Source organism: Ovis aries, chromosome 5 (genome assembly GCF_016772045.2).
Source record: "Ovis aries strain OAR_USU_Benz2616 breed Rambouillet chromosome 5, ARS-UI_Ramb_v3.0, whole genome shotgun sequence".
Taxonomy (NCBI): Eukaryota; Metazoa; Chordata; class Mammalia; order Artiodactyla; family Bovidae; genus Ovis; species Ovis aries.
In genome coordinates, this window is record NC_056058.1 from 49,442,962 (window position 1) to 49,465,688 (window position 22,727).

Below are 22,727 nucleotides of genomic sequence, written 5' to 3' on the forward strand. Positions count from 1 at the left end.
GTGTACGCAAAGGGCGGGGTCACGCTTAGCCAATGCCATAAAAGCATTGCCAGTCAACGCCTGCTCTGATTTCTCCGCCCGCGGCCGAGACGGAAAAGCTGGGGCCCGAAAGGAATTGTGGGCGGTCTCCTGAGGTGCATTGTGGGGAGGTTCCTGTAGCTTTGTGTTGTTACAGGATCCTCGGTCGTTGTTGGGGTTGAAAAACTGCGGACGAAATGCCGGAGCGAGATAGTAAGGCTCGGGTCATCTCTCCTTTTTTCCACGCGGGACTCGGGACATGTGGCGTGTTATTTTGGCCTCAGAATTTAAGCCGTGTATGTGGGGGGTGGGGCGGAGTGGAGGCGGGCCGGGAGTGTGACGCTTGGACCCTGGCGAAGCACTTGGGCCCTGAACGAGGCCGGGAAATTCCAGATTGTCCCTAAATCTTGTTCTTGTCCCAGCGCACGACAGATAAGATTTATCTGTGAGCCTCCCCCAACCCCTGTCACTTAATTTTCAGTTACGTCAGTTTATCTTTTGCGTAGTATCTTAGATGTCATGTTCGGGATTTCTTGGCTGATCCTCCAGCCTGGTTTTAGGGGTCCTGTCCTCTGCGCTCCCGTAGCTCCTTGTATTTTTTGCTTTAGCATTTTTTACATTGTATTGTCAGTGTCGCTGTTCTTGACTTTTTTCCCCACTAGATTGTGAGCAAGTTGACAGGAAAAGACATCTGTGTATTGTTCACTACTGAATCCCCAACTTTTGCACAGGACCTGACTCTAAAGAGATTTATTAAATTAATATCAATTCTTTTTCTTAGGCGAACCATTCTCCAATCCCTTGGCTCCAGATGGCCACGATGTGGACGATCCTCACTCCTTCCACCAGTGAGTGTTTTGACGTAGAACCATGGGAATGAGCTGGGGAATGAGCGAAGTGGTGGTGGTGACAGTGAAATAATTCTGAATGTCTTGTCACTAAGAATGGTCAGAGAATCATACCTCTTGCCCTGTTACCTCTGTGAACTTTAACTGGGTCAGGCCAACTGCATAAAAGTGTTAGAGGGGAAATAATGACAGAGTGAGTGCTAATTTTTTTAAATTCATGTTTAATTTTGCATTATTTAGGAATTAATTTTTGTATAAAATTAAAACATCAGAATGAAGTCAATGTTGTCTTCGATAACATTCCCAATTTCATTCCCTTTTTTAGAGGTAGCCATTTTACCTGTTTTACACATATCTTTTTTGCTACTCTTTTTAAATGCATTTATACACATGCATTTATATCTCAGTAAAATATTGCCTTGTGAGTTAAAATATTAAAATTAAGTGATGTTACATTGTGTGTATATAATTTTGCCATCTGATGATCTTCCCTTCTCAATATCTTAGTCCTTATTTTCATGGCAGTGACAAGGACTTCTTTTTTTTTTTAAGTTTGTCTTTTGTTAGTTTCATTTGCAGATCTCTGGTGCAGAATATATATATAAGTATAAGAGGGTAGAGGGAAAGTTTTTCCTGTTCTACTTGTTATCTACATACTTGTTGACGTCAAGTATACTAATAGCCAGTCCTACTTGGTTCTTGTTCTGGCTCAGCAGCAACAGAAACCAACCCTTACCCTTAGTGTGATACTCAGCTTCATCTTCCTCCCTGGCAAGATACCCTGCCTTCATCTTCCCTCACAGCCTGTCCTTTGGCTTTCTCTTAGCTCAAGCCTTGTCTCATCAATGTCCCTCCAGGTGTGAGCGTGGATCCCCAGACTATGGGGCAGGGAGAGGCGTGTGAGGTTCATGTAGTAAGTGTCCAGGTGGCTGGAGCTAGACTGCTACACAGTACACACAGAAGTGATTCCATCCCGGTGCCACCAGCTGTGATGGCTATACATCCCCCACATAGGTTTCTAAAATGCTGGTGGATTAGGGCCAGGGTTCATACCCCAAAATCCCACCCTCAGAACTCTATAGTATGGGATAGCTATGTCCTAGTGACCCCAAGTGGAAATGTAGTCAGCCCCGAAGTAGGGATGCACACCTCTGCTGAAAGACTCCCTTCTTGACCAAACTCTAGTCAGGCTTCTGCAGGCCTTATATTTTTTTCCAGGTCTCCTGAACCCAATTTTAGCAAAGAATTCTGTTAGGGTATGGAGAATACCATCCATCCATCAATCAGTCAATGAGATCCAGTCACTCCTCTTGCTAATCTAATCAAATTCATCTTCCACTTTGATGTCTGAGTAATTTTCCATAAATTCCCTATTGTCTCTGTTGTATTCAGAGTTGAATTTTGATCCTTATCCCCTTTTGCAATAGTCTTAATTTGTATTTTGGTAGTGTTGAAGAGTCATTTTGGGGGAGACCTAGCAGGATTCTTCGCTACAGTGGGCTCAGCAGGCCAAGGAAGAGGCCTGCTCTGAAGAGAGTTTAAAGGAAACTTGAGTTTGGTCACTGTATCAGTTAAAATTACATCTTATACTATCAGTGCTATGTTCTCCACATTTGGGAAATACTGTCACAGTTTATTTGTTAATAGTCTCCAGTGAGAGTTTAGGTCCTTCCCAAGTTTTTATTATTTTCGAAACTGTAATTAGATCTCTTTCACAGGCCTTATACACATAATGCCAGTAATTGACCAGGTTAAATACAGTTGAATGGAGTTGCTCCATCATAGGATATTACACATTTAAATTTTAAGAAAGATACTGGCAAATCATCCTCCTAGTTATCAGTGCTGATTTACATTCGTGTCGGTGATAAGAGAATATCCACTTCCCATATTCTCACTCATTCTTGACTTATCAAACTTTTTAATCATTAGCACTGATGCATTAAAAAAGGCATGTCTTTGTTTTAATTTGTATTTGCCTGATTTCTAGTAAAGTGAACCATATTTTTTACATATTCCTTTTCCAATTCTCATCGGGTACTAATTTGTAAAAATTTTTGCCCTTTAGATCAAAACTCACTAATGAAGACTTCAGGAAACTTCTCATGACCCCAAGGGCTGCACCTACCTCTGCACCACCCTCTAAGTCACGTCACCATGAGTAAGTTCTGGGTTGATCCAATCTGTGTTCTGACTATTTCCTATGGAAAATTTATTGAACTAGATGTCTTAGGAACTTGAAAGCACCCCCTCCCCGTTTTTTTTTTAAGTCCATGGTTTTGATTCCCTCCCTCTTGAGATTGAAGCTCCAGGAAAGACTGGGATGCTCTAGGGATCTCAGTTTTTCTCAGAGTATGTTCCACGGACCATTTGTTGGACCAACTAGAGTTGCTCCTGTGCTTAAATAAGATTTCTGGATCCATTCCAGCCCCACAGACTCAGATTCTAGGGCAGATGTTTGGGTATATATAATTTTAGTAGTCCTTCAGATGTTTGTGATGCTTTCTAAAATTTGAGAACGACTCACCTACAAATATTGACCTGGATCTCTGCCTGATTAAAACTGACAGTTTTTGCTTTGGTCTGTATTCTAGGCTTTTCTTTAATTCTCAAGGGCACTTCTTGGGGTTTCTGGTGCTGTGGCAATATTTTGCTATCCATGAATTTCTTTTTTTGCTAGGATGCCAAGAGAGTACAATGAGGATGAAGATCCAGCTGCACGAAGGAGAAAAAAGAAAAGGTAAAGGAAGGTGGAGGAGTATTGGGTTTTGTGGTGGATGGTGTTTGGGGGTAAGGAATAGGGGCTAGTTAGGAGCCAAGAGATTGAGGTTTTCCTTTCTTGTCTTGAGGTTCTCTGCTTTCATAGTGGAGAGGAATGATACTTAGAATGGCAGTTTATTTGGCAGTTTAGGGCTTTGGAGCCACCTTGCGGTGTTTTAATCTCGTCTTTACCAGTTTCTTGCTGGGTATTGTTGGGCATTTTGCTCAACGTCTCTAATCTTCAATATTCTCATGGGTAGAATCAAGATAGTGATGATAATTTTTATTAGGTTGTCATGAGGATCAACTGTGACAGTCCATAAACACTTAGTACCAGTTCCTGGCATATAGTGACCATCCAGTCAATCTTGGTTGCCACTGTCATCATTGTTATTGCTATTTTTTATATGCCAAGCTTCCTGGATCTCGAACTTTACTTTTTCCTCTCCTCTTGAGGAGGACTGGCAAGAAATGACCTATTTTTCAGGTGAGATTTGGAAGGTGATAAAAATTCAGGTGACTTTCTGGTTGCCATATGGAAAAGTCTCATACCTGTAGAGACTCAGTGATATAGAGCTGGGTGATAGTGAAGGATTCTGAAGTGACAGATGGAGTATACTGAGGTGGCTTTAGAACAGCATATCTGTGAGCTGGAAGAAGCTGTAGCTCTAATTTTGAGGACTGCCAAGAGGTGGCCAGGAACTTCCCTGGTGGTCCAGTGGCTAAGACTTTGCCCTCCCATTGCAGGGGGCCTGGGTTCAATCCCTGGTCAGGGAACTAGATCCCACATGCCCAAGCAAAGATCGAAGATCCCTTGTGTCACAGTAAGACCTAGTGGAAACAAATACTGAAAACAAAAAGAGGTGACCAGCAGTTCTGTCAGGACATATATGAGCTTTCAGCATAGAGAGTTGGATGAAGGTATAAAGAAACAGGCAGAAACAGGCTGAGGCTCACACATTTGCCTTTCCCTGGTCACAGTTATTATGCCAAGCTTCGCCAACAAGAAATTGAGAGAGAGAGAGAACTAGCAGAGAAGTACCGGGACCGTGCCAAGGAACGGCGGGATGGTGTGAACAAAGATTATGAGGAAACGGAACTGATAAGCACCACGGCTAACTACAGGGCTGTGGGCCCCACTGCTGAGGCGTGAGTACTGAGCGGGCCAGGGCATGATTCTCAGCACTGCAGAGTCATACAGTGGCAGTATGAATTCTTCACATTTTCCTTGCTCTAGAAAGTCTTTTCCTCATACCAAGCCATTTCAAGAGGCGCTTCCCGCCCACAAAGGATGGTTATTTTTTTTTTCTAGGCTTCATTTTTCAATTTATTTATTCAAAGGCTAGTTCTTATGTGGTCTATTTCATTCTCCAGGGACAAATCAGCTGCAGAGAAAAGAAGACAGTTGATCCAGGAGTCTAAATTCTTGGGTGGTGACATGGAACACACCCATTTGGTGAAAGGCTTGGATTTTGCTCTGCTTCAAAAGGTGAGCCTTCATTGGTAGGTGGAGAGTAATACTGCCATGCTGAATGCTCGTTTAAGGGCCTTTTTGGGTGACGAGGGAGACTGCCCTTAGTTCAAACTGTCTAAAAGGTCTAATGGTGACCCTTCTGTAGGACGAGTTGCTATTTGTCTTTCAAGTCTCAGCCTCAGTTTTATCTTCTTGGGGAAGCAAACCTTCCCTTATCACCTAGGTATGGTGGTCTCCCCCATCCTCACCTCCTACTACTTGCACACTTGCATAGCTCTTCTGTTTTATTTATAGCAGTTATCACATTTTGTTGTTTAATTGTTTAATTTGTCTGCATTTCTTTTTATAAGCCCTGTTAAAGCAAGGACTATATTATTTTCTTTAGTATTGAATTCTTAGTTCCTGGCACAGTGTGGCATAATGGTATTCAGTAAAGATATGTAAAGTGAATAAATGGATAAACCTTAAGTGCTTTCCTGTCAGGTACGAGCTGAAATTGCCAGCAAAGAGAAAGAGGAGGAGGAAATGATGGAAAAGCCCCAGAAGGAAACTAAGTAAGTAAACATCAGGGAGAGCTTGAGAGTTTAGAAAGGTGGGGCCAAACATAGGAACACATTTAGCAAGAATGTTCTTTTTGTCTTTTCAGGAAAGATGAGGATCCTGAAAATAAAATTGAATTCAAAACACGTTTGGGTGAGTACAGAATTTCTGCACTAGTGCCTCTGCATTCCAGATGACTTGTAGGGAATTTAGTGCTCTGGGCAGGATAAGCTTCCCCTCTCCCTCAACCAACTATTATCTCTTTTTTTGTCCCCAAACCAAGTAGCTCCCACATACTACTACTATTAATAGAACTCAGATGTGGACTTACTTATTTAATATATATTACTAATGTCCCCAGTAGTTATTTCATATATATTACTAACGTCCCTGGGCTTCCCAGGTGGCGCTAGTGATAAAGAACCTTCCTGCCAATGCAGGAGATCCAGGAAATGCAGTTTCCATCCCTGGGTCGGGAAGATCCCCGGAGGAGGGTGTGGTAACCCACTCCAGTATTCTTGCCTGGAAAATCCCATGGACAGAGGAGCCTGGCAGGCTACCATCCATAGTATGGGTCGCAAAGAGTCGGATACGACTGAAGCAACTTAGCACACTCACACGCATTAATGTCCCTTCAGTTAGGCTGGACTCTCTCTCAGATTTGGGCTTATCCATTAAGGGAGGTAGCATGGTTGGTGATTAAAAACTCAGAATTTGGAAACCTGCATTTGAATCCTGTGGTGAAATCATGCAAGGCATGTGATTTGGGGTGCAACCAACACAGTTTCTCAGCTCCTGCTTGTCCACTTGAAAAATGGGGTTAATATGCCTCATGAAATTATTGGGACAAAGAGAAATAATATGTGTAACATGCCTATCACATTGGGCATGTAGTAGTGCTGTTTTTCCCCATCTTCAGATCTTCATCAGTATTAGTGTAAACTTCATCCTTCTTCCTCACAGGGCCTAATACAGTGCTAGGCACGCAGTATTCAGAAGGCAGTGTAAGAAGGGTGGATAAGAGCTCAGACTTTGGAGTTAAATGGCCAGGGTCCCATTCTTTGTTCTGTCTCTTAGTAGCTCTGGGAGTACAGTAGTCAGATGACTTAAGTGGTAGTAAATCACCTAACTCTCAGACTTGGTATTCTTACAAGCTAAAAGTAAACTGCAGCTGTTGTTGTAGAAGGTTCTTATTGGCTACTTGCTGCTGTTTCTCTTTTTGTAGGCCGAAATGTTTACCGCATGCTCTTCAAGAGCAAAGCATATGAGCGGAATGAGCTGTTTCTTCCAGGCCGCATGGCCTATGTGGTAGACCTGGATGATGAGTACGCCGACACAGACATCCCCACTACTCTTATCCGCAGCAAAGCTGATTGCCCCACCATGGAGGTGAGTGACCCAAGTCCCAAGAGCCTGCCGCGTGAGCCTCAAACCTGGTAATCAGCCTTGATGTTGCCCTGAGCCTCATCTACCACATTTAACCAAGTCCTGTCCACATTTTAACCTCCCAAATCTCCGTTGAATTCAGTGACTTTTCTGTCTCCGCCAGTAACACAGTAACATTCCATTCTTAGCCATCATCTCTTGCTGAAACTATTAAAAGAGGCTCCTAATTAGTCTCCACACTTCCACTCTGTTTCCCTTTCAGTATTATGTTTACCTTTATTATTATTGAGATATAATTTACATACCATACGATTCATCCCTTTAAATTGTACAATTCAGTGGCTTTTAGTATATTTATAGAATATACTGTGAATGTGTAACTGGCATCAAAATCAATTTTAAAACATTGTCATAAAAAAAAAAAACCCACAAAACATTTTTATCACCCTCAAAAAGAAACCCTGTACTATATGGCCATTACCACTTCCCATGTCTTTCCATCCTCTTTTCCATTATTTTTATACATGACTAGAGTGATGATTCCACAACATGAATTTTGTTTCATCATGGTTTAGAAGCTTTTGATGATTTCTTACTGTTAGGATATAAAGCAAAGTCTTTATCATGGCCTGTGAGGCCCTGTAACTCTGGCCTTTGCAGTCTGTTTTTACCTCGCGTTCTTGTTTGTTCTCCAATCATCCTGGCTTTCTTGAATGTACTAAATTCACATTTGACCCAGGCCTTTGTATGCTGTTTCATCTGTCCAGAATGTCCTTTTACAACACCTCCTCTACCTGTCTTCACCTAGTTAATTTTCACCCATCCTTCAGTTTGTTAAAGTAAATGAATGAATAAATGAGGAGAGTCCTGCTCAGTGGGATAACATTCTTCTTGGATTTTTCAGGCCCAGACCACACTGACTACAAATGACATTGTCATCAGCAAGCTCACCCAGATCCTTTCCTACCTGAGGCAGGGTACCCGCAACAAGAAGCTCAAAAAGAAAGATAAAGGTAACCGGGAGGGTTAGGGAGAGAAACCTTACCCTTTGAGGGGCTTTTGAGGATGGAACCAAGGTCTCCTAGAGCCTTCTGTTCTAGAGCATTGGGAGGCTTCTGGGGACCCGAGAAATATGGGAGCAGTGAAGCATTAGGAGGGGGATAGTTACATCTAGGTTCTGTCTGCTTGACCCACCTAGGAAGCAGTGGTCAGTTTTGAGGCATGAGGAGGGGAAGTAGGGATAGCTTTTGTTGTCCCATCTTTTAAAAAGATGTATAAAAGGGTATTGAGAACTAGGGAGCATGGTGACGCTGGGTAGAAATTAACTCAGGAGTGTTCTCCTTACTCTCTTTATGTTACAGGGAAAATGGAAGAGAAGAAACCCCCGGAAGCCGACATGAAGTATGTATCCTAGCCCCTGACTCCTGATCTGAGGGAAGAAGGTCTTCTGGGTTTCCTGTCTTTGGCATTTGGGGGACGCCTTGGTGTGAGAATCTGGAAAAATGGTTGGGGGAGATAGAAATATGTGTGACTTTGTCAGCCTGGGATCTCTGTTTTCCTAGTATATTTGAAGATATTGGGGATTATGTGCCCTCCACAACCAAGACTCCTCGAGACAAGGAGCGGGAGAGATACCGGGAACGGGAGCGTGATCGGGAGAGAGACAGAGACCGTGACAGAGAGCGGGAGCGGGAGCGAGACCGAGAGCGAGAGCGGGACCGAGAGCGAGAAGAAGAGAAGAAGAGGCACAGCTACTTTGAGAAGCCAAAAGTGGACGATGAGGTGAGTGGGAGTCCCGGGCACCATATGGAGGGGCTGCCTATCTTTGTGGCTGCCCAACCAGGTATAGAACCCGCATGAGTTATATAGGTGCCTCATGGCTCCATAGTAGCAACTGGGTCAACTAATCTGTCCTGGAAATGTGGGCAAGGGGTGGGATAGCAAATTGTTTCAAACTTGGGGGAGAGATGAGTGGGCATCCTTTTTGGTGACATTCACTTCAGTTTCTGTTTTCTTTCCAGCCCATGGATGTTGACAAAGGTGAGTTGTACCTGTGGCATCTTGCATTGGCTCTGGCAGTGCTGCTTTGTTCTGGACTGAGAGTCTGACTCAGATTTCAGAGCTGCCAAGGGTGGGACTGGGGAACTTCCTATTCTGGGTTCTCAAAAGATCCATGCCTTGCTTTATGGTAGATAGAAGATAAGTGTGGAATTCAGTCTTCCTGCACAATAGTAGGCCATATTTGTTTGATGTAATTCTCCCAGCTCTGGGGTTCTGAGGATGTGAGGCAGGTTGAGCGAAGGATATTCTGGGCACACAACTGCATCTCAAGCAGAGTAGCTCGTTTTGAGTTGAAATTTGATTAAAACTTCTTTAGTTAAAAAAGAATTCTGTTGCTTAAAAAAATGTTCTTACAAAAAGCACAGGTGGGAAGTGTGTTGTAGGGAAGAGGTTGTAAATTCCTTATTTAAAAGTCTGAACAGAGTTCTCTTTTGCATAGGACCCGGATCTGCCAAGGAGTTGATCAAGTCCATCAATGAAAAGTTTGCTGGATCTGCTGGCTGGGAAGGCACGGAATCATATCCTTTATTTCAGTGTGTTCATGGGTTCTAGCAAACTGTTCTCTTTTCATTCCAACTCCACCTGCTTCCCCTTAACCACCACCCCTTCCCCCCAACCCTCACATGTCTTGCTCTTATCCTTTCGTGCTGGATTTTGACAAGGATGAAGTCATGTATTTCCCCTTTTTCAAAGGACCCATTCACATTCCAGCCCTCTTCTTAAGAGTTTTCATGTTGGGGCTTCTAGCCCTTGGCCCTTCCTGCTTGAAGTTTTTCTGCTGTTGGTAGAATTATTTTCTTTAATGTAGCATATGCTGAAGAAGCCAGAGGACAAGAAGCAGCTGGGAGATTTCTTTGGCATGTCCAATAGCTATGCTGAGTGCTATCCAGCCACGTACGTGAAAATTTTTCTTTTTTTTCTTTTAATAATAATAGTCACATAGCTTTTTATTTATTTTTAATTAATTTTATTTTTGGCTATGCTGGGTCTTTTTGCTGTGTGTGGGTCTTTTCTAGTTGCGACGAGCGGGGGCTACTCTCTAGTTGCAGTAGCTTTTCCTGTTGTGGAGCTCAGGTTCAATAGTTGGGACACGCAAACTTAGTTGCCTACCTGCATGCGGAATCTTTCCAGATCAGGAATTGAACTTGTTCCCCTGCACTGGTGGGTGGATTGCTAAGCAGTGGACTACCAGGGCAGTCCCGAGACTCTATTGAAGAAGGTGGACTGGGATGATCGGAGAATAAGTTTGGGGGTAGTAGCAGTGATGTGGAAATTTGACTTGGTGGAACCCAGGGGTACTTCTTACTAGATAAAGTATTCTGTTAGGCTCTGTGTGGGAGGCCTAGGAGGGATGGCTATTCCTAGGCATATAGTCTCTTAGTAGGTAGGTTTCTGAATGAATCATAGGAGTCTGGAAATCCACCATCTCTTTTAAACTGTTGCTTCTTTTTAGGATGGATGACATGGCTGTGGACAGTGATGAGGAGGTGGATTATAGCAAAATGGACCAGGTGTGGAGCTGGAAGAATGGGTGGGGGCAGTTACTGTTTAACACATATCCCATTTTCTCCTCCCAAAAGATCTGTCATTTCCTGAGGCTCATCTTCCATTAGCTGGAGTAGTAGGAGCAGTGGCATTGTGGGTCTTGGGCAGCTTAAGTGTTTTAAAGCGTCACGACTAAGTCAAATGAGATAGGGCCAAGAATATGTTTCTTTTTATTTTCTATAAAGTGCCAGGCTTTGAATTCCATCTTGGGCAGTAAGCAGGCCTTTAGTGCACATGTAGAAAAGGGCAGAAGGAATTTCAGTTTTTAGAAAATAACTGGCAGTGGGAGGTGGGAGGGGGATTCAGGATTGGGAACTTGTATACACCCTTGGTGGATTCATGTCAGTGTATGGCAAAACCAATACAGTATTGTAAAATAAAAATAAAATTAAAAAAAAAGAAAATAACTGGCAGGAGAAAAAGGAAAATAACTTGAGTTTTATTATAGCCAGGATTGATATTTCCTCTAAGCCTTAAACAAACACCAATAAGGGTGAAGAAGTGTCATCTTTTTCCTTGTTTTCTCTGTACTTTTGTGCTTAACAGCATGGTCTCATTCTGTTTTGGAGCCTTGCTTAACCCTGGCTCTGCTAGGTATTAGTGTTGTGACCATGTCAAATTATGTTACTGCTTATTCTTCAGTTTCCTCATTAGGAAAATGGAGAGAACTCTTAAGTTCTCTCAGAACAGTTTCTGAGAGAATTAAATAAGGTACATGTTAAATGTGCAGAATAATATCTGGCCCATAGGAGTGAGTGAAGTGAAAGTCGCTCAGTTGTGCGACTCTTTGCGACCTCATGGACTATACAGTCCATGGAATTCTCCAGGCTGGAATACTAGAGTAGGTAGCCTTTCCGTTCTGCATTGGATCTTCCCAACCCATAGTAAGTACATAGTAAACACTTCTTATTAAGGTAGGATTTATTAATGATAAAACCTGGGATTATGGGAGAGCCTGGCTTTAATCAAGGGCTAAAATTTGATTTCCACTGACAACTCTTCCTTCCCTGCCCCCCCCCCCCATTCTGTCCTGCAACAGGGTAACAAGAAAGGTCCTTTAGGCCGCTGGGACTTTGACACCCAGGAGGAATATAGCGAGTATATGAACAACAAGGAGGCTTTGCCCAAGTGAGTCTTGGTACTAAATACAGCCAAGTGTGAGGAGAGGGATGGTGGGTGGTGAGAGGGTGTAGTCTGGCTGAAACATTACAAAATCAGTTCTCTGCTCATAGGTCCTCTGGGAACACCTTGCTACTGCTCTGTAACCTCTGATGCCTCCTTCCCTCAACTCCCCTTTTTTCCCTTCAGAGCTGCATTCCAGTATGGCATCAAGATGTCTGAAGGGCGGAAAACCAGGCGCTTCAAGGAAACCAATGACAAAGCAGAGCTTGATCGCCAGTGGAAAAAGATTAGTGCGGTAAGTGGGACTGGTTCTGGGTGGGAGGGCCTGAGCTGGGAAGACATACTTGCCCACAGATTCAGGAACCAGGCAAGGGGTTGGAGAGCCATGGAAGTAGGAGAGAGGTCAGCCTTGGGTTTCAGGTGAGCTTAGAATGGCAGTCTATCAACTATAACTGTTGTTCTTGCAGATCATTGAGAAGAGGAAGAAGATGGAAGCTGATGGGTGAGCAGCATTATTTTTCCTCTGTGGGACTGGTGAGAATTGCTTAGTATATTGATCTTATGTTCATTTCTCCTTCTATTGCAGAGTTGAAGTGAAAAGACCAAAATACTAAAATCTCTGGTTCCAACTCCAAGAATAATCTCCACAAGGATTTACTCCCCACTGCTTGCTTTATACAATTCCAAAAAAAAAGTTGAAAGATTTTTTTGTGTGTGAATGTGTATAAATTTTATTGTATAATGTTTTGATCCCATTAAAGTTGGTTAACCTGCTGTCTTATCTTATGTATGTTGAGGGCCCAGGTACACCAAGAAGTCTTCTAATCCCACTGATTGTATAAAAATCACATGGAAGTCAGCTCAGTCCTTTGCTGAGCTGTGCTTCTGTTAATAGATTCCTAAGCAATATATATAGTAGCCAGGATACCCAGTGGAGAAGGGACGATTGACCCTCACTGATAAGCACAGAAAAACAAAGATGATTGGTCTTAAATAGCAGACTCATCTGGGGACCTAGTCTTAGGGTAGAGGTTCTCTGGGACTTAGGGTTAGCCCAGTGAGCTGCCAGTCTGATCCCAAGGTTGTGCATGACTGGGTTCTAGGTGAAGGCACTTGATGAGAAACACTCCTGGGAACAAAAAACCTTTCACACAGATTTATGCCTTGTGGGGATCCTCAGTAATTCCAAGCAGAAATCACTGCTTATTGGGTTGGAGGGGAAGTGAGGAATCCCTCACTTGAGGAATCCCTGTCCTAGCTAAGAGGGGTTTGGTGCCCTTCAACACACTGAACAGTTTGTCAAGACCTAGGTGTGGGCTCTCTGGCCTTCAGCTCACTCCACCACCCTTTTCTTCTCAGCTTAACTGCCAGTACTTTGGTACTTGTCAACAAAGGTCACAGTTTATTTCTGGCTGGTCCATAGCTGCCACTGCCTGCCCAGAGGTACAACCTGAGGGCTTACAAGATCCAAGAAAAGCTAGATGGCTGCCTTAGCCATTGCCTTTGGTTACTTTCACCTTGAGAGAGAGAGGGTTTTTTGAGGAAGCCAGCTTTGTGCATGGCATCTAGGAGACTGAAATTGGGCTCTGTCTGCAATAACACCTAGATGGGTTAATTTCAGACAGTAAGTGATACCCTGATTTCATGGTGGTTGGCAGCAGTCACAATTAGGGTAAAGGTCACAGAAAGCGACCTGGCTCAGATGAAGATACCTAGAGGGTCACTCAAGATCCAGACGTGGGAGTTGACTGCCAGTTTAGGTTTCTGCAAGTACCACCAAGTCTTGTGGAAGTAACCAGGTGGCTGCTTCGTGAGGAACAAGGACTCAAAAGACCACACAAGGGACTTGGAGCCTCGCTGAGGTCTCTTAACCTCAGTTATTTCACCTCTTCTTAAGGGAGCTGGGTATCAGCATGTAAGATGTCTTAGAAGGCTTATACTACAATGTGAGAACATTTTCTTCAGACAGGAGCCCATGCTCCTTATCTGTCCCACAATACAGAGTGCTCTCATCTTTGCAGAATCTTTGGTAATCAGAATGTCAACTGTTGTGCCAATTTTTCCTTTTCAGCAACTCCTTGCCAGCTCAGCACTGCTGGCCCAGTCCTGCTGAGGGTCTGCAGCCAAACAGTAGGAACTTATGGGGCACTGTTGCTTTGGCCACGAGGATGTTCAGCATCCATCCGTGGCTGCAGCTTAAGTGTGAGTGGGCTGCCTGCTGTCAGGGACCCCCGCAAGGCAAATTCTTGCAGTGTGGGCTTTTGTTGCTTACTGATCAAACTGGTTGTGGTTCATCTTGGTCTTTCACCAAGCCATGAATGACTGGTGTTCTCCTCTCCTCCCCTGAGGGCAGGCAGTCATCCTTACCTTTTGGGGGTGGTGGTTCCCTCACTAGATCGTGTCTGACTCTGAGACCCCATGGACTGCAGCACGCCAGGGTTCCCTGTTTTTCACTATCTCCTGAAGTTTGCTAAAATTCATGTCCATTGAATCTGTGATGTTACCTAACCATCTCATTGTCTGTCGCCCTCTTTTGCCTTCAATCTTTCCCGGTATCAGGGTCTTTTCCAGAGAGTCGACTCTTCGCATCAGATAGCCAAAGTATTGGAGCTTCAGCAACAGTTCTTCCAATGAATATTCAGGGTTGATTTCCTTTAAGATTGACTGGTTTGATATCCTTGCTGTCCAAGGCACTCTCAAGTCTTCTCCAGCACAATTAAAAAGCATCAGTTCTTCCCGGCTTAGCCTTCTTTATGGCTGTCAGCCTGGATCAGGAAAACGCAGTTCCCATCTCCAGGTGAAGAGGCCAAGGAAGGGGTTGAGGGTTGTGCTGTATAGCCAGCCCAGCAACTCTCCATTGCAACGGATGGAAGTACCGCGCTTAAGCGGCCGCGCTCCTTCGTTTGTTTCCAGCTACCAGCGAGTCCGGCTCCGCCTCTTCCGGGTTACGGAGAACGCCTAAACGCCACTTCCTGTCCAGCGCCTCAATCCTGAAGCGGTTCCTTGGGCCATTCCTACCTCTGTGTAGCTGGTTCTTGGGTTCACTTCTCGGTTCCTTCGCGGCTCAGGTCTTCTGGTGCATGAACCGCATGTGTGAGGAGAGGCCCGCGGAGGATGGGAGCGACGAGGAGGATCCCAACGCCGCGGAAGCCCCAGCCCGAATCCGGGACACTCCGGAAGATATCGTCCTGGAGGCTCCGGCTAGTGGGCTGGCGTTCCATCCGGCCCGCGACCTTTTGGCAGCAGGGGACGTGGACGGGGACGTGTTTGTGTAAGTGCGGGGCAGAGATGGGGGGCGTGAAGAGTGTGGTGGGCCTGGACCTGCTCAGTCTGGAAGCTCCTCAGGAATGGAGCTGGGATGAGGAAAGAAAGTTACAGGGAGATTAAGTTTACAAGACTCAAATCTTGTCCAGTTCGTTTAATAACGTTCGGCTTTAAGCAGGTTACCACGCAAATCTCTTAAAAGAACTGAAAGAGTGGCTGGAATGCCCTGACGGAGCCCGGACAAGTAGGCCTTCAGGACACTTACTTCCGACCGAAATATGTATTGATTCTGAAACAGGACCAACTGGGCCCCCTGCTTTCCCTTCTTGCCCATTTTAACTGATTTTTAAAAAACACAGATCCGACCCCTTCACTTCCTTGATTAAAACCCTTCAATAGTTTACCTTTGTTTTTAGGATTCAGATTCCTTAATCTGGTTAAGGGCCTTGACCTTCTGGCCCTTGTTCAGTTTTTTTGCTTTCTGTGCTTATTCATTGTTAACTTTTAAAAAATGGACCTTGAGGGCTCAGCTCCTTTGCACATGTTATCCTTCTGCCTGGAATTTCCCTCTTGTACCTATTGTCCCAGAGTTCTCAGCATCTCCTCACTCTTCCAAGGTGGTGCAGACTAAATAAGATTACCTGTTAGATGCTGCCTTGGCACCAGATACCTTTTTCTCCTAAACTGCATAATGATGTGTAATTTGTGTAATGATTTGAATGCTCTCTCCTCCACTAAAAAAAAAATTTTAACTTTTTTGACCTTGCCCCACAGTAAAAATAGCTTTTATGTTTTGTGTGGTGCACTTTGATTTTTTCTGGTTTATTTTATCCTATTGTAATCGTGGGCATACAGAAAATGCTGACTGCAACTCACTAATGGGTCACGACTAGAGTTTGAAATACAGTGTTCTGGAGTGTATAATCTGTAGTCTGTTTAGTTCTCATTATGTCTGCTGCTTCTAGCCCAGGGTGAGTGCTCAATACATGTTTGCTTTTTGAATAAAAAATATATGCTGGAAGCAGTGAAAAACCATTGAAGGCCCTAACCAGGAGGGTTGGTCTATCAGATTTACTTAACGGATTTAAATCCCAAACCCTTCATTAGCTACAGTGTCCTTGGGCAAGTTAATTTTTTTTTTTTTTCCAATCTTTGGAAATGGGAACAATGGGTAATTCCCTGGTGGTCCAGTGGTTAGGACTTGCTGCTTTCACTGCCAGGGTCCCAGTTTCGATCCCTGATTGGGGAACTAAGATCTCACAAGCTGAGTGGTGCAGCCAGAAAAAAACAAAATAACAGTAATACTTATTTTGTAGAGAGGTTTACTATTTCTGTCCATATTTACAGTGTGAGGTACTTGGGAGTCACCTTTCTTCATACCCCTCATGGCTTCTGTTTGTCTCCTCTTCCTACGCTCAGCCACTGCCTTCTGGAGGCCTTGAAGTTAACTCATGACCATTCCAGAGAGGTTCCTTTTGCCCAGAGAATTCAATTCAGACTTCTGTTTGTCCTGCATGATTGTTTTAAGCCCAGTTCAGCTTATCTTTCAAGATTTAGCCATACCTCTCTTGCCACTTGAACTGTCCTCATCCCTTTTTTCTGCCCTGGGAAGGACATCAGCATCTGTCTCTAGTATCTGCCCCTTGTTTTCTGCCAGGTGAACTACTACTTCTTCATGATCCAACTCAGGTGTCATCAACGTGGTTAGCTTTCCAAGACTCTCTTCCCTTCCAAGGTATCATTCAGTTTGTGAATATTTATTAAGCAGCTTTTTCATGTTGGGCACTTGGACAGAACATTTATTGGGCCCTTTTTGAAAATCTGCTGAGGCAGGCACTGTGGATAATCTCTGGACAGGTACTTGCCTCAAAGCTGAGCTTACAGGCTGGTTCCTCTTTGTTCTCTCTCCCTTTTCATCCTACCACTATTTCAGCATGTGGTCACAATGTGCTATAATTAATTGTGGCTTCTCTTAGCTCCCCTGGGCTTCCATGGTGGCTCAGACTGTGAAGAATATGCCTGCAGTGCAGGAGACTTGGGTTTGGTCCCTGGGTGAGAAAGATCCTGGAGAAGGGAATGGGTACCTACTCCAGTATTCTTGCCTGCAGAATTCCATGGACAGAGGAACCTGGCAGGCTACAGTCAATGGGATTGTGGGGTTGTAGATGACTGACTAACACTTTCACACTTAGCTCCCATAGACCTGGAGTGTAAGATCTCTGTCTTTATTAATCTTTACATTTCCAACCTCTGGCCTGTTCTTCTGTTGTTAGTTTTGAACTTCAGAGTGATTCAGACCTAATCTTTCCCCAGGCTTGGGTTTCCAATGATGAAGAGGGATGGGGGTGGGATGAGGTCCCAAAACATATATTGAGTGAAAAAAGATCTAACATTTGAAGCTCACTGAAAATGGGAGAATGGGATGGTATGCTCCTTGGGCTTGGAGGTGTACTATCAGTAACTCCTAGGTAGATGGAAAGTTGGCTAGTTGGTCCTACACTGCCAGGTGAGGTCTGGGGTCATTCATTGTTCTTCTGTTCTCCCCAGCTTTTCCTACTCCTGCCAAGAGGGAGAAACCAAGGAGCTCTGGTCCTCAGGTCACCACCTCAAGTCCTGCCGAGCCGTTGTCTTCTCTGAAGATGGGCAGAGTGAGTATTAGGGAAGGCTGCCAGCAAAGTGGTGGTGGGAAGGGGGCAATGAATAGTACCATGACCTGGGCATTTCCCCCCCAGAACTTGTTACTGTCTCCAAGGACAAAGCCATCCATTTTCTAGATGTGGAGCTGGGCCGACTGGAAAGACGCATTTCCAAGGCTCACGGGTAAGGGGAAGCCGATTGTGTGTCAATATAAATGGTAAGGATTGATTGGTACATCCCTACTGGGACAAAAGTGCTCCAGGAAATTCTGTATGTCTCTAGTGCCCCCATCAACAGTCTGTTGCTGGTGGATGAGAATGTTCTGGCCACTGGGGATGATACAGGTGGCATTCGCCTCTGGGACCAAAGGAAGGAGGGCCCCTTAATGGATATGCGGCAGCATGAGGAGTACATTGCTGACATGGCTCTGGATCCCGCCAAGAAGCTGCTGCTGACAGCCAGGTACAGCCTCAAAGCTGTGTCCCACCCCTTTTCCTATATCACATCCCTCAGTGAGTACCTCCAGCCATTCCTGCTGCTTTGCTCTCTCTATAGCGGAGATGGCTGCCTCGGTGTCTTCAACATCAAGCGACGGCGGTTTGAGTTGCTCTCTGAGCCCCAATCTGGAGACCTCACCTCTGTCACACTTATGAAAGTACGACTGGGTTGGGTGGGATAAGGGTGTGATAGGGACTTGATCTGATGTGGCTCCACAAACCTGTTTTGCTCTGTTCCCCTGCAGTATGGGAAGAAGGTGGCATGTGGCTCCAGTGAAGGTACCATCTACCTCTTCAACTGGGATGGCTTTGGCGCCACAAGTGACCGCTTTGCCTTGAGAGCCGAGTCCATTGACTGCATGGTTCCAGTGACGGAGAGTCTGCTGTGTGCTGGCTCTACTGATGGAGTCATCAGGTGAGAGAAACCAGATGACCCTCAAGTCATAGGAAGCGCAGACCTAACCATCCCATACCCAACACTTTTCTTTCTGCCCAGGGCTGTCAACATCCTGCCGAACCGAGTGGTGGGCAGTGTCGGCCAGCATGCTGAGGAGCCTGTAGAGAAGCTAGCTCTCTCCCACTGCGGCCGTTTCCTGGCCAGCAGTGGCCATGACCAGCGACTCAAGTTTTGGGACATGGCCCAGCTGCGGGCTGTGGTGGTGGATGACTACCGCCGACGCAAGAAAAAGGGAGGACCGCTGCGGGCACTGAGCAGCAAGGCCTGGAGCACTGATGACTTCTTTGCAGGACTGAGGGAAGAGGGAGAGGATGCCACAACTCTGGAGGAGGAAGAGAGTGAGGATGACAGTGACTGAAGGGATGAGCTGAACCTCAGGATGGGTTCTCAGTGGACAAAAGTCTTGTTTTCTGGGTTGGATCCCTAGAGAGACTGGGAACTGAAAGTGTCCTATTGTGCAGCACAAGAAGATGCTCAGGATCAGCACATTGCTGTGAGGAATGGAACTGGCTTTGCAGCAGCTGCTCACTCTGCCAGTGTAAGACAAAGCCCACAGTTGGGGCAAGACAGCATGGACACAGGTATACACCAACCAGGGGTTTAATATAAATACAACCAGCATAGAAGAATTCAAAACTACACATACAACAAAAGCACACCACCAAGTAGTGGGGGCAAAGGCAGATGTTTGACCCTTTGGCTCCACCAGCCCTCAAATAAAAACTTCAACAAAGAAGACAAAACAGGGAAATAAGAAACAAAGATTCATACTAAACTGGGAGGAGGAGAGAGGGTGTGTGTGTTTATGTGTGTGTGACACAGAACACCTTGGGGTCAGATGAAACCCCAGAATGGGAGAAGGGAAGTTCCCTTACCACAACTTTGGCCAAACCTGAGCTGCCCCCAGGTGTTCTGGGGCCCTGCCCCAGCTGGGAGTCTGTCAGGTCTAGGGCAGGGTCTATGCTCCTCCTCTTGTTGGGATCAGATAGTGGCTGCCCAGGCCTGCTGGGCCGGGTGCAGACAAAGGCTGCCTGTAGAGAGGATAAGGTCACTGCTGAACCATGGTACCTCCTGCCTCAGCCCCAGTAGACCAAAGGAGGCTGGCCCTAGACTCACTCATTGCCTCCAGCAGCCGTGCAGATACTGCATCCTTAGCCACCTCATGCCCATCCTGCCCATCTGGGGTCAGCACAACCCAGATGAGGCCACTGAAGGGCACTGGATGCCCAGGGATCACCACCTGGTACCAGAAGCGGTGCCAGCCAGCAGGGCTTGTGCCCAAACACTTGGTGAGGAACACTGGGCTGCCCAGCTTCATCCGCTGGCACAGTAGCTGCAAGGCAACCTGAGACCCTTGGAACTCAAGCCCCTGGTCCCTGGCCAGGGCTAATCGGCTGCCCTCTGGCTGTAGGCACTGTAGCGAGGTACCCATGAGCTTCTGGCGGAGTCGCTGCTTCAGGTCTGGCTTAAGCCACTCCACAGCCACCTGTTCTCCACAGAGGTGGGACTGCCCTGCAAGAAAAAGACAGAAACAGGGTAGGTCTAAGCCCCCGGCCCAAACTCCCAGACACTCTTGAGTCCTTTGGAGTCAAATCTTTTTAATCTGTTGGTCCGTCCTGTCCAACTCTTTGTGACCTCATGGAGTGTAGCCCACCAGGCTCCTCTGTCCACAGAATTCTCCAGGCAAAGATACTGGAGTGGGTTGCCATTTCCTTCTCCAGGGAATCTTCCCGACCCAGGAACTGAACCTGGGTCTCCTGCACTTCAGGTTCTTTACTGTCTCAGCCACCAGGGAAGCCCCTGGAGTCACATAAGCCTATTTAACTTCTAACCTCCTCATTTCCTTGTGGTGGTACCCAAGTGTGCATGTGTGTATGCTTGGTTGTGTCTGGTTCTTTGCAACCCCATTGACTGTAGTCCAGCAGACTCCTCTGTCCAAGGGATTTCCCAGGCAATACTGGAGTGGTGGTCATTTCCTCCTCCAGGGGATCTTGCTGAACCAGGGGTCAAACTCCTGTCTCTTGTGTCTCCCACAATGGCAGCTGGATTCTTATACCACTGAGCCACCAGGGAAGCCTGTGATCCCAGGCAACTTAAATAACTTCTCTAGGCTTCACTGTGTTTATTTACAAAGGGACCTACCAAAAAAAAACAAAAAAAAAAAACAAAGGGACCTACCTAATAACTGCTACCTTCTAAGTTCCCTAGGGGTACTGGTTGATTGCAGGCTTTGCCTACCTCATAACCATCATAATAGCTAAATTTTACCATGAATACTTGCCAAGAACTTGCCAAGAACAAAAGAATGTGCTAAAAGCTGTTTAATTATTCTCAGTCTCAGGAAGCAGGTTCTACAATGTGTAAAAGGTAAGCTCAGTTGATTGCCTCTGGCAAGTCAATTTTTTTTAAACCAGTCTCCAATCTCAAGAGGGACAATGTTTTGTTTCATTACGGTGAGGAGGGTTAAGTCAGGAGATGATGCGTGGAAAGTGTTAGTTTGGGTTACTGATAGCTGGTAGGACCAGTGAAAATATAAAAAACGTGAGGTCAAGTCTGTCTCAAATTTGACCCTAAGCTCTAGCAGCTTTAACCCGCTTTGTTAAACTATGCTGACCTGTAGAGGTAAGTGCCCGGCATAAAGTGTTTGCTCCCAACCAGCGGTCCCCCGCAGTCTCCAGTCCTACCTTCCACCAGGGCCTTTTTGGCCATGGCTGCGGCCCGATGCGAGCTGAACTTGAGCAGTGCGATCTGTGCGGGCGTCGGCCCGGGGCTGGGCAGCAGCAGCGCCTCCTGCAGGCCGGGTCCCAGCGGCTGCAGCGCGCGGAGAAGCGCGCGGTGGCTCAGGCCCGGCGGCAGCCCGTCCACGCTCAGCTCGCACTTCTCGGTGCTGCGGCACACGAGCAGCGGGCAGGACGGCCGCAGCAGGTGGTTGTGCAGCGTGGCGATGGCGGCCTGGGCGCCGCGCCGCGAGCTGTAGCGGGCGTAAGCGAAGCCGCGGTTCAGGCCGCTGAAGGTCATCATCAGACGAAACTCGTAGAGGCGGCCCACGCGCTGGAACAGTGGAATCAGCTGGTGCTCGTACACGTCCTGGGGCAGCCGCCCGATAAACACCTCCGACCCGGCCGGCGGCGGGCTGCCCACCCATCCTGGGAGAAGAGGGTGGGGAAGGGCACCGTCATACAACCGGATAGTTCCTGGGTCGGGGTCCAGGGACCGAGCGCGTGAGGGAGTACGTGTGCACACGTTTGTGAAATGGGTAAAACACCCGTAATCCTCCAGGTCGTCGGCATAATCGAGTGACTGAATTACCCATGAGACTGGCATCTTAAGACTAGACTTGTTCCCTTCCTCGAGGGGGCGGGTGGGTGGGAAGGGGTGCGTGTAGCAGGCAGTTTGGGGTTTCTGACTAAGCTCCGAGTGGAGCTTCGGGGTGGGCCCCTCCCTCCCCTGAACGCGGCGAGTAGGGGCCGTAGAGGCTGGCTTAGTCCCCTAGCAGGCGTACGGCTGGGAAGACCTTACCTGGGGGTGGCCCGCCATACTTTCTCTGCCCGTTCACCTGCACCAGCCGGATGCCCGTCTCCCTGACCCACGCCTCCAACGCCGCCTTGTTTTCGGGATTCACCCTCTCACACCACAGCTGAGGGGAAAAGGGTGGGTTGGAATGGCGGACTGCTGCATCCGCCCCCGTCTCACCAGTGATGCCCAGGGTTCATGGACTCTCTAGCAGCCAACCACTTACCTCACATTCGCGTTTGGACTGCATGGCTTCCCAGCTAGCTCACTCGTACCCCCTTTATAACCTTCTCCCTGTCTGCCTATCTGGAAGCTTCCCTACCCCACCCCCCAAGCTCTCATTGGCTCTGAGCACGGCCCCGCCCACCAAGGGGGTGGGGTATCCGCCGAACTTGCGCCGCTCGAACTTCGCACCCGCAGGTGAAAGCTGGAGACCATAGCGAGTGGGTCTGCAGACAGCTCCACCTCTTCAAAAATAGCTTGCAGACTGGCAGGATGGAGGCTACATACAGGTGAGAACGTCCGGGACACCCTCCACCCTGCAGAAGAGCCCATGGGGCTACTGTTAAGTGTCTCTTCCCTATTTTCTACCGCTGAAGTGGTCG

At 46.6% G+C, this 22,727-nt stretch overlaps 3 protein-coding genes across 4 annotated transcripts; 2 read left to right on the forward strand and 1 right to left on the reverse strand.

Moving 5' to 3' along the window:
- The first annotated feature begins 119 nt into the window (after positions 1-119).
- Positions 120-12,528, forward strand: IK (IK cytokine). The gene is made up of 20 exons (XM_012178623.4): positions 120-231; positions 800-866; positions 2,935-3,027; positions 3,547-3,606; positions 4,608-4,775; positions 5,001-5,115; positions 5,584-5,654; positions 5,747-5,793; positions 6,866-7,029; positions 7,931-8,039; positions 8,388-8,427; positions 8,589-8,808; positions 9,048-9,066; positions 9,527-9,605; positions 9,901-9,981; positions 10,541-10,598; positions 11,672-11,760; positions 11,941-12,049; positions 12,222-12,256; positions 12,341-12,528. Exons 1-20 carry the CDS (start codon positions 216-218, stop codon positions 12,366-12,368), a joined length of 1,668 nt encoding a protein of 555 aa, XP_012034013.1. The 5' UTR covers positions 120-215; the 3' UTR covers positions 12,369-12,528.
- A 2,190-nt stretch (positions 12,529-14,718) lies between these two features.
- WDR55 (WD repeat domain 55) lies at positions 14,719-19,352 on the forward strand. The gene is made up of 7 exons (XM_004008870.6): positions 14,719-15,025; positions 17,566-17,666; positions 17,751-17,838; positions 17,938-18,117; positions 18,211-18,310; positions 18,398-18,567; positions 18,649-19,352. Exons 1-7 carry the CDS (start codon positions 14,835-14,837, stop codon positions 18,965-18,967), a joined length of 1,149 nt encoding a protein of 382 aa, XP_004008919.1. The 5' UTR covers positions 14,719-14,834; the 3' UTR covers positions 18,968-19,352.
- Positions 19,194-22,680, reverse strand: DND1 (DND microRNA-mediated repression inhibitor 1). 2 transcript variants are annotated; one of them, XM_027970318.3, is made up of 4 exons: positions 22,537-22,680; positions 22,129-22,246; positions 21,294-21,755; positions 19,194-20,121 (listed from the first exon to the last, which is right to left on the reverse strand). In XM_027970318.3, the coding sequence occupies exons 1-4, from the start codon at positions 22,675-22,677 to the stop codon at positions 19,658-19,660; spliced, it is 1,185 nt and encodes a 394-aa protein (XP_027826119.1). In that variant the 5' UTR covers positions 22,678-22,680; the 3' UTR covers positions 19,194-19,657. The 2 variants fall into 2 exon arrangements, with proteins under 2 accessions (XP_027826119.1, XP_004008920.4); XM_004008871.6 differs by lacking the exon at positions 22,537-22,680 and adding an exon at positions 22,349-22,380.
- Between the last annotated feature and the right edge of the window lie 47 nt (positions 22,681-22,727).

Bases quoted from the DNA above. Each gene is read 5' to 3' on its own strand.
- IK (XM_012178623.4), top strand. The intron at 7,030-7,930 runs GTGAGTGACCCA...TGGATTTTTCAG, and splicing joins CTGATTGCCCCACCATGGAG to GCCCAGACCACACTGACTAC. The intron at 8,040-8,387 runs GTAACCGGGAGG...TTTATGTTACAG, and splicing joins GCTCAAAAAGAAAGATAAAG to GGAAAATGGAAGAGAAGAAA.
- WDR55 (XM_004008870.6), top strand. From the start codon at position 14,835: ATGAACCGCATGTGTGAGGAGAGGCCCGCGGAGGATGGGAGCGACGAG. The intron at 17,839-17,937 runs GTAAGGGGAAGC...GTATGTCTCTAG, and splicing joins CGCATTTCCAAGGCTCACGG to TGCCCCCATCAACAGTCTGT. The intron at 18,311-18,397 runs GTACGACTGGGT...GTTCCCCTGCAG, and splicing joins CCTCTGTCACACTTATGAAA to TATGGGAAGAAGGTGGCATG.
- DND1 (XM_027970318.3), bottom strand. From the start codon at position 22,677: ATGGGCTCTTCTGCAGGGTGGAGGGTGTCCCGGACGTTCTCACCTGTA. The intron at 22,247-22,536 runs GTGCGAAGTTCG...TTTTCCCCTCAG, and splicing joins TCTCCAGCTTTCACCTGCGG to CTGTGGTGTGAGAGGGTGAA. The intron at 21,756-22,128 runs GTAAGGTCTTCC...CTCTTCTCCCAG, and splicing joins GTATGGCGGGCCACCCCCAG to GATGGGTGGGCAGCCCGCCG.